The sequence below is a fragment of the Ammospiza nelsoni genome, chromosome 15 (assembly GCF_027579445.1).
Source record: "Ammospiza nelsoni isolate bAmmNel1 chromosome 15, bAmmNel1.pri, whole genome shotgun sequence".
Classification (NCBI taxonomy): domain Eukaryota; kingdom Metazoa; phylum Chordata; class Aves; order Passeriformes; family Passerellidae; genus Ammospiza; species Ammospiza nelsoni.
In genome coordinates, this window is record NC_080647.1 from 6,808,471 (window position 1) to 6,826,484 (window position 18,014).

Genomic DNA, 18,014 nt, shown 5'->3' on the forward strand with positions numbered 1-18,014 from the left:
GGTGTATTCCCAACTAAAGTAGTTGAAATGTTGAAAAACCCTAACTTTTCTATCTTAACAGTTTCGACACCTAGCACTCTGGCAAAAGAACTGTTTCATCCCAGGAGAAAATGAAGACCTTTTAAAATTTGGTGCTGGGAAAGACCCTGAAGCCCCCTACATGTAAGAGACAAATATGTACAACAATTATTGCAGAAAAATACTGTAAAGAAAGCACAAACTTTGATGCTTTGATCACTTAGAGTGGGTTTGCCCAGGTCAGTCCAAACCCGAACACTGTCAAGATCTCGGATCACGCCTCACAACGAGTTTTACAGCAGATTTCTGAATGCTGAGCCCACTCTCATTGCAATCAAATCTCTGGTACGTGCTTCAGCAGCTAGGGAGGGCTGGGGAGAACACTGGGAAAGCCCGCGGGACTCAGGTCGGAGAGGAGCTAATCTCGAAGCAGGTTATAAAACCTTTTGCCCCCAGAGACGGGAAAACGCGCCGGGTTTGTGGCCGGGGCGGGACTCGAACCCGGATCCTCCTGCAGGTCACGGCCCGGCCACGCCCCCGCGGCGCGCGCGTCCTAGCGACCGTTGCGGCGTTTCAAACACACACGCGCTCCTCCTACAGCCAATCAGCGCGCGCGCCGGCCCCGGGGGCTGTCGGGAGCTCTCCCTTCGCCGAAGCAGTGCCGGGGTGCGGAGCCACCGCGCATGCGCCTTTCCAGGCGGGCGGCGCTGCCTGCGCCCCGATCCCCGCGCATGCGCAGTGCGCGGCGGCGGCGGGCGGGGAGCGCGGTCGGCGCCGAGGGAAGCACCGGGAGCAGCGGGAGCGCTCCCACCGCCACCGCGGGCAGCGGCACCGGCTGCAGCCGCTGGAGGAATCGGCCGCCCCCGGGCCGCCCCCGGGATGCGGCGCTGCTGCGGCCGCCCCCCCCGCCGGGCTCGGCGCGCCCCCGGGCTGAGCCCGCGGCGCCGCCCGCGGGGCCTGTAGGGCCGGGGCAGCGGCGGCCCGAGGAGCCGCGGCGGCCGCCGGCAGTGAATGGGCGCCGCCGCGGGGCGGAGGAGCCGGAGCCGCCGCCGCCGCGATGGCTCAGGAGAAGATGGAGCTGGACCTGGAGCTGCCGCCGGGGAGCGCCGCGGCCCCGGGCGACGGCGGCGGCCTGAGGCGGTCGAACAGCGCCCCGCTCATCCACGGGCTCAGGTGAGGGGCCCGGGGGGCTCAGCCAGCCCCGGGGTCGCCGCTGCCCGCCGGGGCCTGGGCCAGGCCCGGCGCTCTCTCAGCGGCCTGCGGATCGTGTCCCTTGTCCCGCGGGACCGCCGGTGCCCCCTTGTCCCCTTCTTCCACTGCTCGCCGCGCTCCCGTTCAAATCAAATGGTGTTCGCAGCGCTGTGCAGGCTGAAGCGCGTGTCACAGCGCTGTGGAGCTTTAAGTAAAGCGCACCCAAAAAAGCTGCTCACAAAACTTTGTTTCCTCCCCCTGCAGTGACAACTCCCAGGTGTTTCAGCCTTACGTGTTGCGGACTCGCAGGAACAGCACAACAGTTATGAGCCGCCATGGAATGGTGAGGAATCTGAAGCATGTCATGTTTACACACATCAGGGCATAATTGGAGTAGAGAAATGAAGTTAAACTTGATTTGTATTTGCACTAAGTATCCTAGCACGCTTCCAAGCTGCAGAATGAGCAGTTTTTCATCTCTAACTACAATGTATAGTGAAATAATACTGGTATGTTGACTGTCCACAAGAAGACAAGAGTAGTTGGCATTTTATGTGACTCCCCATATTAAGTCCAGTTTTAAAGTTAATTTAGGCCTGTGTTAGAAGAGTAAAATGCTGTCAGAATTAAGTGTCCTGAAAGGATGTTTTACTGTGTTCTGAAAATGGACAGTGTCACGGTTCTTTGTTGACCTGTTTGACATAGTGCTCTTTTTTTGCAAAGGCAGAACACTAGACCTCAGAAAATCACTGAAAAAGACTGATTTATTTGTTGCTCTCTAGTAGTGTACACTACTGCAGTTGTTAAACTTTTCAGAAATGTTCCATTTCTTTTTTCTACCCTATCCTTGTTAGGTGAGGCATTTGTGTGCTCCTTCTGCTGAAATTTTTCTGTCTTGTCTGAGGATAGTGAAGATTAAACATTGCTTTTCTCAAGGCCTTAAATTCCTGACATAAGTTTCCTCTACGACTTCTGTTCAGGAAAGGTGACAGGGATTTTTAATTCAAAGTCTTCTGTTGTGAGACTTGTTAAGAATCCAGAATTTTGGAGCATGTCAGTAGATGTGACACTGGACACATGGCCATCCTGAGTGGGAACTGTTGGCCCATTTTTATGTGGTGTTAGAGTTCCAGAGAAATTAAATGCATAAAATTGCACACAATTGAAAACTTGCAGAAGTTAAGCTTTAGGGAGTGTTGTTCAAGACTGGGTTGAAGCGCTGAGATTTCTCCTTTCCAATAGGCAGCAGGTTGAGTTGGGTGTCCTACAGGAGTTTGTCATATCCCGGGCAGTGGGGAGTTGTGTAACAATCACAGTTTCATCTGTAGTATCTCCCTTGTCTAAATGACATCTGTAGCTATGTGTGCACTGGAGATGCTGAGCAGTCTCTGCCTGCAAGTCAGATCCATGCCCCTTGCTGGGTGATACCAGGAATTTGTGAGTGCTAAAACAAGTCTTTTCTCTTGAAGGTCAGTGTTTGCTTTTTTGCAACATTGTTTGAGTCACCCACATGCAGTTGTGCAGCTCATTTTGAGCTCCCTAAGAATGAAGTTGATGGTAAATAGTGTGCATGCAAGCAGTGGTGTGTGATTTAATCATTGTGGCTGTCACTTTTTTCCCCAGTTTTTGTCATCATCTCCCATTCGTATTCCTAGCAGCCGACTTCATCAGATCAGGAGGGTGAGTGGAGTTTTTATCTGTGTGTTCAGTAACAGAATGAAGAGTACTGTATGATATTGAAGTACTTGCACAGTGAGGGTTTCTTTCCTATTGAGTATTTCAAGTACTAAAGAAAACTGAATATTTCTTAAAACTTAATTTCATCAAGGAAGAAGCCCTGCAAGGCTTATTGTTGTGTTTAAGCTACCTTGCATTTTAGGAGTATTTCATTTAAGAGAAGCAGTGAGCTGGACTGGTGGCTGTCCTGTCTCTCTGTGTAGTGGTTCTGCTGTTCATTTTTCAATCCTGATGGCAAATAATGGAATCACAAGTGTTATTTCAATTACCTGTGATGAGTCAAATGTTATGGGAAAACTTAGGACATTTATCTCTTGCAGGAGGAAGGAGTGGATTTAATGAACAGAGAAGCAGCACATGAAAGGTGAGTGTTACTGAAAGAAGGTGATAAAATAGCCAGAGTTATCCTCTTTGTAGCTACTGATGGGGTTTTTTGTATTCTAGGGAAGTGCAGACAGCAATGCAGATAAGCCAGTCATGGGAGGAAAGCTTGAGCCTGGTAATCTTTTTATAGATGTTTCCTATTTAATTCCATTTTTACACTCAAATGATGAATTTAAGGGAAAGAGAGGAATTAACTGTGAAAATAATTTAAGAAGAATTTAAGCCCGTCTGCTTTTAGCTACTTTGTGCATTTGACCCAATGACTTTCCATTAGAAGGTTGTGCCTTGGATTTCAGGGTAATGTCCTGTGCCAGTGTTAAGTCTGAAACTTTGTATTCACAGAGCGACAATGACTTGGACAAGTCTGAGAAATCTTTTTCCCCAAAGAGAATAGACTTTGTTCCAGTTTCACCTGCACCTTCACCTACAAGAGGAATAGGAAAGGTAGGATAAGTGAAATACCAGGCTGAGACAGTATTTCTGAATTCTGGACCAAGCTAAACTGTCAAGATCTGTAACTTCACAAATTGTTCCATAGTTTAAAAAACCCCTCAACAGCACAACTGAGCAAGCACCAAAAAAGCCAAATCCATATTTTGTTGGTTTCTTAGAATCAAATGGTTGCCCTCTGGGAGCCTGCAGAGTTTAAGCAGTGAAACACTGGATGATTTCAGTTACTGTTTGTGCAATGTTGGGTGGGTTGGGTTCTGCTTCTAGGGAACCTGGAGATCCTGTCCATGAAGTAGTCATGGACAACATCTCCAGGTGGAGAAGTGAGGGGATTTTGGGGAAGAAGCACCAAAATTGGATTGCAAATTTGTTTGGTGAGAGATGAAAATGTGTCCATCAGTGATGGAAAGGAAGGCACAAATCTCTGAAGGAGGACTTGGGTGTGTTGAACTTATACTGAAAACTGGTGGCAGATGCCAGGGAAAGAGCTGCATGTCAGATAAACTGCTTCTCCAGTGAGGATTGGAAAACTGAAATGTGGCACAGAGAAGCTGGCACTGGATGTGAAGATGGGCTGCTTGACCTTGCTGGCACCCTCTTGTGTGATTCTGCTTTTGTACAGAACAGGAGCAATCTCTGCTCCCACCAGATTGGTGCATGTAACAGCCCCACGTGAGTGCTGGGTAAATGTGTTCCTGGGAAAACACTGATGCTGCCAGCTGGTCCTGCACCTTTGGAATTCTGACTGTAAAGCACTAGCAGATAACTTGACACAAAGATTTTTGTGTTTAGCTAGAAGCATTCATAGGCTAAACTCAAATTAGTTGCAGAATCACAGAGCCAAATATCCTGTTTTACTCTGGAATATTGTTTCCAGGTCAGATGTATTTTGAGTAAACTCAACTTGTTTGTTTAAAAAGCCCCTTGAAAGAGTCCTGAGTACTGTACTGCTGTTTCTAAATGTAACAAAGAACAGAAACAATTCTCTTATTTAGAGAATAGTGTATATTTCAATTTTACTTCTCTTGTGGGTTTCAAGTTTAGTTAATCTGAGCAGAATTGCATGGGCCACTATGTTTTTTAAGTTAAATTCTAATACTTGTAAGATTATATTTGATAATCTGTATAATCTGTTGCTAGCTTTTCTTTAAGAATAAAAAGGGAATAGAAGAGGGCATATTTGTTTTGGAGGGTGGAGTGTAACATCTGAGTATTTTAAAGGAAATTCTAAACTATCTTTATTTGAATTTTCTTCCTGCAGCAATGTTTTTCACCATCATTGCAGATGTTTGTGAGCAGTAATGGATTACCTCCAAGCCCCATTCCCAGTCCAACAAGGCGATTCTGCAAGTAAGAAATGAGTGTCTGTTGTGCTAACATTGGAATTTAAGCCAAAGATTAATTCAAGTTGATGTTAAGGCATTAAAAGAGACTTCAGTTTTACAAGTGCTGAAGCTTTGCCACGTAAAAATGCTCTAAAAGATCATCCTTTATGTCTGTGCTCTTATAGAGCAAGTGTCAACTTTAAACTGGACTTGGTAACTTGGGGAGAAGTCCTCAGGTATTTCAAATTAACTTTGTCAGCAGATTGGTTTTACATAAATACACTGCAAAATTTGGAAAAGGATTGAAATGAGGATGTGATTCACGAAGGGAAGGAGAAAACCTTAGAAAATCTTCTATAACTTTGTGTGGCAGATAATCTGCTCTAATAGGCAGCCCTTTTTTGTTATTTATGTATTTAGATTCCACAAGAATCCCAGTTGTGCAGGAATAACTTTGAAGAATGCTCCATATGCTGTGATTGTGTTGATTTGATGCAAACTGGAACCTTTACAGGCCTGACTCTCAGTGTTCTCTCTTCAGCAGGAGGAGTCAAAGTCCAATCAACTGTATCAGGCCCAGTGTTCTTGGCCCCATTAAAAGAAAAGGTATGTGTATTCACCTTACCTTAATATGGATGTAGTTTTCTAGCTGGATACATTTTTTTGTAATTCTGTAGATATAATGCACTTGTATCCACAATGAACTGGAATTTGCCAGGCATAACTCAAAAATACAATGTAAAGTAGCTAATTTAAAACACAGGAATGAAAAACTGGAAAAACAGCTACTGCTTGACAGAGGCAAACTTTGTTATACATCAGATTAAATGTCAGAGCTTACAAATGTTCAAAACATTCCTCCAAGTACCACTGAACAGTGCACACCCTTCAGGTCATCTTAGGAATGTTGCTTATCATGCAGTATCTGCTAAACTTAGTACTGAATGTTTGTTTTCACTCTGAAGGTTCAGAAGGTGAGTGTTTAGAGAAATGGAATAGATCAGTGCCCTCTCCTCCTGAAGGAGGAAAATACATTCTTTCCTGGAACTGTTCCTTGTTAGATATTTACAAGTAACATCCTCAAACAAATCTCCATGGTAGAACTGTAAAAATGAGATATTCCTAAAGTGTGCCTTTAGCTGTGCTTATCATTTCTGCTTTTTTTTTTTTTTTTAACTTAGGCATTCTTAACTGCACCAAAAACATCCTTTTATTGTACAAGACTTACATTTAGGCTTTGAGAAAAGTTACTGGTTTTGTTAGCTTTTTTTAGTATTGCTTGTCCTGTCAGATAAAGAGCATTGTCTAACTGATACTGATTTGACAGAGGAGAGAGAAAAGTTTTCTCATAGATGTCAGTTCTATCTTGAGTTTTATTTTCTGTGAATTTTAGAGGCACTAAAATTGATCAAAAGTTTATTAAACTAAATGATCAATAAGGAATAAATATCCACACTTACACAAATTGTAAGAGCAGTGCAGGTAGAGGGACACGCCTTTCCTCACCAAATCCATGTGCTCCCATGGAACATCTTTTACAAAGTGGAGGTATGAGTTTTCCTTTTCTTACTTGAAATATCAAGGAATTTTCAAAATGCTGCCTAATTTTGAAACATCTAATCCATGCAAATGAACTTGCTTTCTTTTCCTAAATATGTGGTCCTGTTTTTTTCTGAATTTCAGTCATAGATTTACAGTAGGAGAAGGAAAGCCATGAACTGAAGAACTTTTCACTGCCATAGGGGATTTATATTGGTGGATTCTGCAATGTATTGTAGCAGTGCAGATTTGTCTCTGTGAAATTTAAGGGGCAAAAGTGTTGGTGTTTTGTTCATTTTTCTGCAAGACCAAATATTTTATAAATGTTTTTTGCCCATTCTGCTTGCTAGAAGTAATTATTCCTTGCCTTAACATAGGAATGTATCGCTGTGGGCTGAAGGAAGTGGGACTTTTGAAAGTTACCAGTTTTCTATAAAGTGTAGCAGTGTGATTCTGTTGCAGAATGTATAGACTGTTTTGGTATAATGTTCAGCTTCTGTCAGGTTTTTGAGCTGACTCTGCAACTACTGCCAAGTGTAGGTAAAAGCCAGAAAAATTGTTCCCATTTCATGCTTTCTTCCCCAAAGTAAGAATGAAAATATACTGTAGATGAGAGGGTGTGGCTTTTTAAAATTTATTTTCAAGTTCATGATATTTTCAAATGTGTGTTGTAGAGCAGCTATTAGTGAGCCAGCTCATTCTCACTGCAGATTATACTAAAGAGATTACATTAATTCTCCCCATAATTTTTAATCTCTTAATGTCTGTAGATGATTACAGGTACAAAGATAGTCTGATCCATGATGAGTAAGTGGAAATGCTCCTACATGACAGATTTATTCTATTCAGTTTCCCTGTAAAAGTGTACCCATGCATCAGAATTCATTGTACAGGGGAGGGTGAAACTGAACCCAGCTGTCATTCTTATTTTCATAATCACTAACAATTTTAAACTTCATATTTTGACTTATATCAGTTACCTCATCTCAGCTGTTTACTTAAAATATGTCATGGTAATTAGTTTGCTTTAGATTGTTTTGTCTGATTGCAGTACAAGCAGCAAGTTTTGTGTTTTTGAGATCATTGCAGGCCCTCAGATACTGCTGAAATTTTAGCTAAGGATGAACTGGATGGTCTAACAAAAGCTATCATCAAACTGATGTCTTAGTCTTGGTTGGCTGAATTGGAGAACTGGTGTTACAAATGCAACCTTGGGGTGTTGTAGGTCAAACCTGTCTTTTACAGCAGGCAAATATTAAATGTATGTTGCAGGCTCAAGTGAATTTGATTATTTGCACTGTTTTCCTTAGGTGAAATGGAAACTGAAAGTCAGCCAAAGAGACTTTTCCAAGGAACCACCAACATGCTTTCTCCAGATGTTACACATCTGACAGATCTCAGTTCATGGTAAAATATTTCACATGGAAAGGAATGTGCATTTATCACAAGCTTTCTAGTTGGTTTTTTTCCCAGGAAAAAAATACTTTGTGTGTCTCTTGTGGATGTGTATTAATGGAAGCTGCCCTGTGAGAATGGTCCTTCTCTTTTAGTCAATTCTTCCTGAACAGACCCTAGCCTAGATTTTGGGTATCAAAGCATTTACACTGAATATAATTGTTACAAATCCCTGTTGATTCATAAGCAAATTTACTTCAGTTCATCATTGCAGTATGTTATAGGCAGTGGTCATAGAGTGTCTGTGGCACTTCACTGAATACTTAGAAAATGTGTGTGAGTACTTAATTGTTCTTGTCCCTAAGTTCATGGTTTTTAGACTTATCTTTTTTTATTATAACCATAAAATACCAAGGGGTTTTTGGTGTTGAGTCAGAGACTAAGTATTCAAAAATATCAGCTGTTACTGCTGTAATTTCAGACTTTCACTGTAGACTTGTAACTGCCTGGATGGTTTTTTCCATGTTGCTTCTCCCTAAATTGAAAAAGCATCAATTAATGTGCCCTCTGGGATCTTGTATCTAGACTTCAAATTCCAATCACAGGAATTCTGTGAGAAAAATAGGTCTCAGTCTTGCTTTGAGTAGTGCCATGTTAAAGAGCATACCAGCTAATTAATGACACCTTTGCTGCATTGCTGATTAATTTATTAATTTTCCTTTACTTTTAGGTTTTATACTTACTTGTTGTCACCTCCTTTCTATGTCTGATTAAAATCAGCTTCATGATTTATTCTGCATGTTAAAAAACCCAATAATTCTGCTTCTCGTTCCCATGAGGAGCATGAATATCTCTAACATGCTAGAGAAAACAAGGAGTTTTCAGGGCTGCCAGTCTTGCAGGAAAGACTGAGTGGTAGTATAGGTCTCCTACAAGTCCTGTGCAAGGGGGAAGCTTTGCTCAGAGCCTCGTGGCCCTGCACTAAAGGAGCTTTTTCCCTTTCCCCAGCCTGTCCTCGGATATTCTGGACGGGAGCAGCAGCAGCGTTGGCTCCTCCTCTGACTCCCTGACTAAAGGCAGCATCACCACGGAGTCCCCAGTGCCCTGCTCCAACTCCTGTTCCTCCTTCATTCTCATGGATGACTTCTCACCCAAGTGACTTTACCAAGTCCTGAGTCAGTGTCTGGCTGTGCTGTCCCCTTGCTGTACGCTCGTACAGAGAAATGAACTCTGATCCTTGAACCATTCATATGAGGTTTATTAAAAGGAAAAATTGTTGTTACTGTAATCCTTGGCTACTTTCCAGTGATTTTTTTTTTTTAATTTATCCATTTAATGGACATTGTAGACCATATTAATGTCTGGTTTTGCAAATTTATTTTTTAAACAAGATGTCTGCTGATATTATACTAACTTTTGCTTTCAGGAACTTGCATACACTTTTTGATTCCAGGAATAGGTATCTACCTATTAGTGTTACAATTTTTAGGAATGTACTTCTATCATTATCATGGTCGCTATGTCTAGGGAAATAACTTGGTTTGGAAGGATTTGAAAATACTAATTTATTCTCTGGCACTTCTACTATTGAGTAAAATTACTCTTGCTTTTTTTTTTTTGTTTTTTTTTCAGTTACTAGCCTCAAATTCCTTTATGGAAGGGAGAAAAAAATATTTTATTTCCTTAGTGCTGCTAGTCATTTTTATGAATTCATTTACAGAAGGCCACATTGAGTGTGGAAATCTCACTCTATTACATTAAACTAAAAACCCCACAGCAAAATAACTAATGACTGTCACTTTTGCCATCAGTGAAGAAATAATAATACTCTGCAAACAATTAAATTAGCTGCATAGTTCTCTTCCCAGAACATTTGTCCTGCAGATTGTATGAAATAAGGTCATTATTCAGCAAGATTTGGCCAGGAAAAATTAATCCACACCTCGATTGAAGACATACAGTACAGATAACTAAGTTAATTAAACTACTGTGTAGGAGAACCATGTATGGCACCATCGATGTCTCCTGTGGCATTGAGGTCATAAGTATTTTTGTGCCTTAGGGGACATTGTTACAAAATTATGGAATGTAAACCAGAGGGGTGGGTGGGGAAAGTCCTTTGTGTACAGCTTGTTTATAGAGTGCTTACCCAAGCCTGTCGGGGGTGCTGCTTCCCTTTGTGTTCCCTTTGAGGTGTGGAGGTGCTGGGGCAGCCCCAGCTCTGAGGGGCAGCCAGGGTGAGACCCTTTGCAGCTGCTCGGGGCAGGGTTTGTCCTTTTCTTGGTCATGAGCAGAGCAAACAGCTCAGCAAAGGTTGGATCCCTAAGGAAGGGCTTTGGATTGGATGCAAGCTCTGCAAATTGCTTGGTGAAGGAATTCCCTTTGAGCTATGAGTAGTCTTGATACAGTACCTTGGTCAGTCTGAGGTAGGAACAGATATTTTACTTTTTAAAGACTATAACGGGGCAAAATAAATCTGTTTGTAATCTACTGTGTTATGCTATTTATTATTTATAACTCTGTAAAAAGTCTGTGGTGATGAATTATAGTATTTTTTTATGATTGAATAAGTTTTTTATGTTCAGTAATTGCTGGCTGGTTTGTATTTAATACGCAACGTTGTCTGCCAGAATCATAAGCTTCCATTTTTGAATGTTTGTAACATAAATGCTTTTGTTACCTAAAAAGTACAACTTGTGATCTTTCTGAAAGAAAATAGCACTGAATTTAAAGTAAGATTATGTGCTTTAGATGTGAGCACAATCTCTGGCAATACTGTCTGGCTAAAAGGGAGGGGGAGAACTGTAGTTTTTTCTGTTCTGAAGAAGCCGTTGGGTATCCAGAAGACATGTACATACCAGATTATTTTTAAAAGTGTTTCCATTAAATTGTAAGAAGTACCAGAATGGCCCAACAGTGGCACTATTATTTGTATGATCATTTCCACCTGTGGAACATTAGTTCCCCACTTCAAATAAATGTGCATATTGTAAAATATTGTCCATTGGTGCCATTTTTAAATGAGCTCTACAGTATTGAATGTTAATTTTGTTTGTATATGCACAGTGCTATTTCTTGAATTTTTGATGTCTTAAGTCGCTTACTTATTTTTTTATTCATGCCTGTATCTTCTCTGCCTTCTTGGTGCTTAAGGAAGGCTGCTTTTCCATTTATGCAAAATATTGATAAACAATCTGTGATGAAATCCACCCCCTTACCTGTGCCCTGCTTCCCTTCCACTGTGCTGTTACTGGTGCTGTGGTGTGGAAATCTGAGGGGTGCCAGGAGGGGGAAACCTATTGCATGCTTTCTTAAACCTGAGAAGAGCATAGCTATTGCTTCATTTTGGCTGATTTACCTGTACAATTGATGTATTCCAGATTTGTTTGTTAGTGGAGAGTCCTGTCTGAGTGCTGGCCTCTGTAAACATTCGAATGTAAGCTGCATAAAGCGAGCGCACAAACAGCCACTCTTGTTACAGCAGTTTTTGTAGTGTTCTGCCTATTCCCCACTCTTGGAAGGTCTTGTACAAGACATTGCTCTTTTATAAAATATAAAATATATCCATAATGCCCTCTCTGGCTGTGTCTGTTGTTTCAGAACAAATGGATGTTGCTGTTAACAGGCCCAGGGTAGGCCTAGGTTCTCTTTCACACTCCTAGCACAATTTTTTCATTTTGAAACAAAGTTTTCTAACATGCTGATTATTGATTCTTGCACTTCACTGTGTTTGAGTTGTCACTGCTCAGAGGGATCATTGATTCTGCAGCATACTCTAAAACTGACTTTTAAAAGTTGCATTTCTGGATTTGTTACCTGCCTTGGCCGAGGGAATTAGACACCAGTTGGGAAAGAAGGCCAGCTGGTGCTGGTAGGCAGCTTTAATGTATAACTATTGACATTTAACAACTGTTTTTTATGACTTCACCAGACTTATTGCTGCTGAATTGCCATGATGAGTGTCTGAGAATTCCTGTCTTTCCCCCACTTCCTTCTTTTTAAAAGGGATCATCAGTGCATATCTTTTTCTGAGAATCACAGTGATGAATTACCTTTAATGTTGTAATAGTGGAGAACTAAGTTAAAATACCTGTGTAATTCAAGCAGCATCTTAGATGGACTATTTTTAGTATGTTAATTAGCACAGCATTACAGCAATGGTCTTTGCACAGCTCATTGACCAGCACTGCCTTTAGGTCATATCCAGAGCACACTGAATCCTCATTTCATGGCCTTGAAATGCTGGAAGGATTTTACCAATGGTTTAGAAAAATGTGTGTGTCAGCTGTGGAACTCTGTATGTTTTGATAATATCAAGTGTTCTGCATCAGGAAATGGATCACAGTGTGCATGTTTCATTCTCCTTCATTGAATTTCAAATGGGGGGATGATGGGCCCAAAAGCCTGTATTTAAGGGGCTGTTTTTCTGACTGTATGTGATTAAATACTTTCTCCTACAATGGAAGTAATTAAACTGTCAGTGGGTGAGGATGTAAATCTGAGTCCTGCAGACTTTATTGGAAAACTCATTTTTGAAAGGCTTGAGGAACTCTATACTGCATAAAAACTAAAGTGGGATTTGAAAAAAATTATTTTGTAAGTCATGGTAAAAATAGAGAATCATTTTAATAATTCAAAATGCTAAAAACACTTTAAATGCAAGGCTTTATCTTGGCATGTTTCTCCAGGCAGGTCTGTGTTGGGGGCTGTTTGCAGAGGTGGAACTTGAGCAGGCTCAGGCAGATTTGGAACTGAGGTTCTGGTGCACAAACACAATAGACTGGCCCAGGGAAATGATTTTTTGCAAATATTCACATTCTTATCTGTAGACCCTGCTAATACATTGTGTGACAACAAAGATGAGAACTTGTTTTTCCTGGAAGGAATTTAATCAGCATATAATTTTCCTGGTAATTTAATAATAAAAAAGCTTTGCATTAACACGAGTTCAAGAATTTCATGAAGTCATAGGCCTGTTGCATTTGCTTTTTTTTTGGAGTAAAGGCCAAGGAATATTTTTGGAGCTATACAAACTGCCCCTTGTATTCCAAGGCTATTACATGAATGGCAGCTGTCCACAGGAGATGGGAAGGATCTTTGCCTCTCATTGAGTATTTTACTCTCACTTGACGCATGTGAAGTAATCCTTAGCAAATTCAGTGTAAGATGGGTCACTGGAGGTACCAGAAGACCCAGTGAGAAGGAAGTAGTGATGTGCTCCCCTAATGATAAATTAAGAGTTTTAGCCTTGAGTTAATCTTGCCCAGCTAATTTTCAAAGGAAAAATGCATTTTTCAGACAACTGAGACTTTTAATGGGAGTAAGAGACTTAGAGGAAAAGGTTCCTTGTGGGCAAGTCTAGGGCTGTTTTCCTTAATCCACTCCAAAAATGAGAGCTGTGCTTGCCAATCAGAATTGGAGTGGCATTCTCTCAGTTCCAGCTGGTTTTGGGGAGGGCAGGGGTTTGGTGTCTGGGTTTCCTTAAGGGCTGGTTATCAAATTCCCAAGGGTCCCAACAAGGACCTTTGTCATCAGGCTAAATCAGAAGTAGATCTTTTTTAGGGCAAGTCTGTTTTCTGAGGGAGTAGTTTTGCTGCAGAGCTGGTTTAAGGGTGACAGCTGGGTTTGCTTCCTGCTGCAGGGACAGGGCTGCTGCTCCTACAAATGCACAGGCACAGAAACCCCTGCAAAGGGTCCCTGCACCTCCAGGCTATCCTTCATCCCTTCACATTGGACTGGGCATTGGCAGAAGTCTCTTGTTTCAATCCAAACCCTTTTTGCATTCAAGCTGCTTTTTATTACTTGCTCTTAGATCTTAAAGCCTTTTGGTTTGAGTCTTGCCTCTGATTATCATGCCAGGGCCAGCATTTTCTTTTTAAACCTGGAGCAATTTGGTTTGTTGTTCTTGCATGATGAAGTTTGGAGATGGAGAGGAGGTGGGTTCTTGCTATTAGCAAAGAATGCAAGTTAGCTTGGATGATCACAAAAGATTGTGGGGGTTTAAAAGAAATGAGACCTGAAAACACAGAACAAAGAAATGCCTATTTTTAGTGAACCAATTTGGCTGGTTTGATACCAGGCTCCTTTTCTAAACACAGGCAATAGTCTTCTGAGCATATTTTTAGTAGCAGCAACAAAACCCAATGTGCTTCCACCTTCAAAGTCTACTTACTGTAAAGTAAGAAATTATTACTGAAAGATCACAGGTTTTGCTCATCTCTAACCAGCCAGGCCAGGTCTCTCTTGGTCTCTGCCTAAGTTTGCAGTGACAGTCCCTGTGATTCAACAGGACAGTGAGTGACACCAGGCTGTCAAGCAGTTCCTGTGTGTCCAAAAAGCATCATCTTACACTGTACAACAGTTCAAACACTCTTGTTCTTCCTTAGCTTATTTCTGAGGGCCATAAAATTTTATTACCTGCTATACAAACACAATTATGGTTTAATTACTATAGGTTGCCCATCTTACTGAATAGCTGTGGTAAAATTCCTGGTGGTCTCTTGACTGTCTCTTATCTTGGGTTTTAACAGAATTTGGTATTTTTGATTATTTTTCAGATATTTTCTGAAAGAAAATTTTCCATTGTATTTTGATTCGGCAAGGTTTGGATTTATGCAGAAGTAAGTAGTATTTGACAACATGAGTTAAATGAATCTTGGAGACAATGACATGAGATTTTTTTTAGAAGATCTTAAGTTAAGTTAAGAGTAGCTTTAACCCCTCCATGACCTAATGAAACGTCCTGCATTCTGGCATCACTTTTGAACTACCACCAAAGTTGAGTAAGTTGGCAGAAGCTCCCAGCTATTACTTGTGTTTGGATAGTTTATAACACAGATTACGAAAACCCTATTGTGCTAGAACAAAAATATTTTCTTTCCCTCAAATAATTTGCAAATTAAATTTATCATGAGAACTGTAATCATTTATCAATGCAATGTGTGCTCAATAATTTTTTCAGCATGCAAAAGTTAAGGCTTGTGATAGGCAGGTAGGAAGCAGGTGGTATTAAAAACTGTGGGCCCAAGTAAAATAAAGAATGTAATGGAAGTTAACTAATCAAGCATCTAAATAATCTAAATACAAATGTTGGATCTAGCCTCTGACAAAGCTCTACAAACCCCTAACATTTTGGAAAAATTCATCTACTGCCATGAACTTAACAGCTCTCTCTCAACCCTAGTTAATGTCAACACTTCCCTATTTATGACCAGAACCTCCAAGAACTTGGAAGAAAATTAAATATGAAAAGGGGGAACTAGAATAAAAATGCCTCTGTGCCTATGATGCATGAGTTCTGGTTTGAAAAATGTTACAAAGTACAGTGAGTTGGGACAAATATGCTTTGAATAAGAGCTGAGGATGTGCTGTGTAGAGTACGTGTAACATCTTGTTCATGTGCAAGAACAGACTGTGAAAGAAACAGCTCTGTGTGGGAGAAGCAACATCAAAGGCCCTGAAAGAACCAGTGCTGTAATAGAAAACATTTGCCTTTGAGGACTCTTTTTGCTTCTGGTCACTTCTTATTTTTTTCCTCTTTTTTCCCCCCTCCTGTATTAAAACACAGAAAGGAGCATGGGTAGGGTGAGCTGGAGGGGCAACAAGGGGGATACGGAGGGCCAGCTGAATTTCTGTGAGATTGCACAGCTTCCCTCCCACCCCCTTCACATGGAGTTTGCATCAGCCTTAAAGGCTATGTTGTGTTTTTTGGGCAACCAAAGCAAGGCTGGAAGTTCAGCTTTGTGTCTTCAGCTGGAAAGGGAGCACATGGGATTGTCAGCTTCTGTCAGATGTGTCCTGCATGGGGGCAAAGCCCTTCCTGGGGGAATGAGAGGGGAATTAAGGGAGCAGGAGTGGGACAGAGGTGCTCCAGAAGCTCTGGGCACTGCGGCAGAGCAGGAGGGAGCTGGTGGAACAAGGGACTGTGGATAAAGTGTGCAAACACAGGGCACATTGGGAATATTTCTCTGTCTGCTCTGGGGTGCCCTGACCCAGGGCAGCACTGACTTTGACCCTCACTTATGGAGAAAGTTTCCCAGACTTCAAGATAGACTGGAATCCACAAAAGTGTGAAATAGATATAGAGAGTAGTGTAGGTGTATTACTTGGTGAGAAATTTAGGGTTTGGGGATTTTTAGCATGTTGTGGATGGAAGCAAGTTGGAGGGCACAGGGTGTCATCCTGGGTTTCTTCATGCTTCTTCTTCCTTCTTCTCCATGGGTTTGGGTGCCATTTTGTAATTGGGCAGAAAAGGCTGCATTGTGGGCTCTGTGGGATCAGTTATTGGGTTAAAAGGGAAAAGAATCTAAGTGTCAGCTCTTAATTGGGTAATTTAGTCTTAAAAGCCCTTGTACAAGAGATTGTTGGCCATTTTGTGCCTTTGAATGAAAAACTGCCCAACTCATAGTAGTGAGACTGTTTTACTGATAGGAAATAATAAACACATGAGTGTGACCATGAAATATCATCTCAAGTGCCTTCAATGCAGACCCAGGGACCCCCACAGCTGGAGCCCCCACAAAGAAGCACCGTGACTGAGCAGGGCAGCAATGTCACCCCATGGGATGGCCGTCGCTGGCACAGGCTGGGGCACACACTCGGTGTGGAGCACTCCCTGGTTTTCCTGCAGGGCTGGGGGTGTCCTTGTAGCCAGCAGAAGAGAGAAAGGTGATGGCACAGCTGGATGCATCCTGAAATCTGCCCCGGCACATCCCGCAGCCTGCGCCTCTCTGGAGGCATTTTGGGGAAGTAGCAGAATTTTTGGGAAGTAGCAGAATTTTTCAGCCTTGCTTTACATCAGCAGCACAGAGCATGGAGCATAAAGGACTCGGAGCCAGCAAACAGCGCATCCCTGAGCGGGCCGGGAGCTTTGGAGCGCTGGGGAGGTTGGTGGGGATGGGGATGGCCACGGGATGGCGTCTGGCGGCTTGCAAAGCGCAGGGACGTGTTTGAGCAGCGGTGATGCTGCCTGGAGCGCTCTGATCTGCACTGACCCTGCAGCTTCTGGTGCTAGAAACTTCTAATGTTTTCTTCCTTTTCACTTACAAGGTAACCTCTTCTTTCAGAGTCAACACCAACTCCCCAGAGTGAGGGTTTGGACTTCTTCATGCCAATAACCTTAAAACTGATTTAAAAAAAACAAAACTTCTCTGTGGCTGCAAGAATAACTCAATTCTGTGCTAGAGGAGACTGGGATCAAATTTATTTGACAGTCTGAGATGAGTGAATGGCCCTGCTCGCAGTAAGAGACCTTTCCTAGCAGTGCAGTGCACATTGTCTCTTTTCCTTGCTGTGGCACAATTTGGTTGGCTTTGGGGGATTGCAGTGTACAAGCTGGGGTTTCCCCAAGTGCTGATGCTGCAGTGTTCCCATCAGACTGCACATCTTCCTGTTGTTTCTCTGAGTGGGCACAGACAGACCTGGATGCTGGAGAAGGTGCAGCAGCTCCAGCTCTGTGCCTGCAGCTCCCAGGGAATGCCTGCCTGCATGGGAGCATCCATGGAGCCCTGCTCTGCTGCCCTGGCCAGGTGAGAGCTCAGGTAAGGCTGACCAGAACAGGACTCAGTGTCTGCTGCTGCTTGGGACAGAGCTTTGGTTATTTACTGAAAACCAAGGTGTGAAAGGGGCAGCACCAGCTCTGGGCTGTGTGTCAGAGCTGCCTGCAGGGTCACAGTGTGGGCTGGCATGGTCCAAGTGCTGCCCTCCAGCTCTGTGGCCTTACCCAGTGTGGAAAAGAGCTGAGGGAAGGTGGGGGAGCCTCATGACCTCCCCAAAGGGCTTTGGGCTCCTCCACAGCACTGAGCTGAGCTCTGTCAGCTCTGCTGCTGCTGCTGGGAGCTCTGGTTTGGCCCCTGGACCAAACTGGCCCTGCTGAGCCCGTGCTGCACGTAGGTCTGGCTGGAGCTGGGAGGGTTGCTCTGCTCTTTCATAGTTTGCCTTCTCCTCTGCACGTCTCCAGCAGGAAGTGCAGATTCA

The 18,014-nt window shown here is 42.7% G+C and overlaps 1 protein-coding gene and 1 non-coding gene across 3 annotated transcripts; both read left to right on the forward strand.

Moving 5' to 3' along the window:
- Positions 1–935: 935 nt before the first annotated feature.
- PABIR2 (PABIR family member 2) lies at positions 936–11,609 on the forward strand. 2 transcript variants are annotated; one of them, XM_059482805.1, is made up of 10 exons: positions 936–1,191; positions 1,474–1,552; positions 2,833–2,889; positions 3,267–3,310; positions 3,391–3,445; positions 3,673–3,774; positions 5,042–5,130; positions 5,650–5,711; positions 7,955–8,051; positions 9,048–11,609. In XM_059482805.1, the coding sequence occupies exons 1-10, from the start codon at positions 1,076–1,078 to the stop codon at positions 9,196–9,198; spliced, it is 852 nt and encodes a 283-aa protein (XP_059338788.1). In that variant the 5' UTR covers positions 936–1,075; the 3' UTR covers positions 9,199–11,609. The 2 variants fall into 2 exon arrangements, with proteins under 2 accessions (XP_059338788.1, XP_059338787.1); XM_059482804.1 differs by having other exon boundaries at positions 939–1,191; positions 5,647–5,711.
- LOC132080242 (small nucleolar RNA U109) lies at positions 8,834–8,976 on the forward strand. The gene has a single exon (XR_009419542.1). It is a non-coding gene; the product is annotated as a small nucleolar RNA U109 (small nucleolar RNA).
- Positions 11,610–18,014: the final 6,405 nt, after the last annotated feature.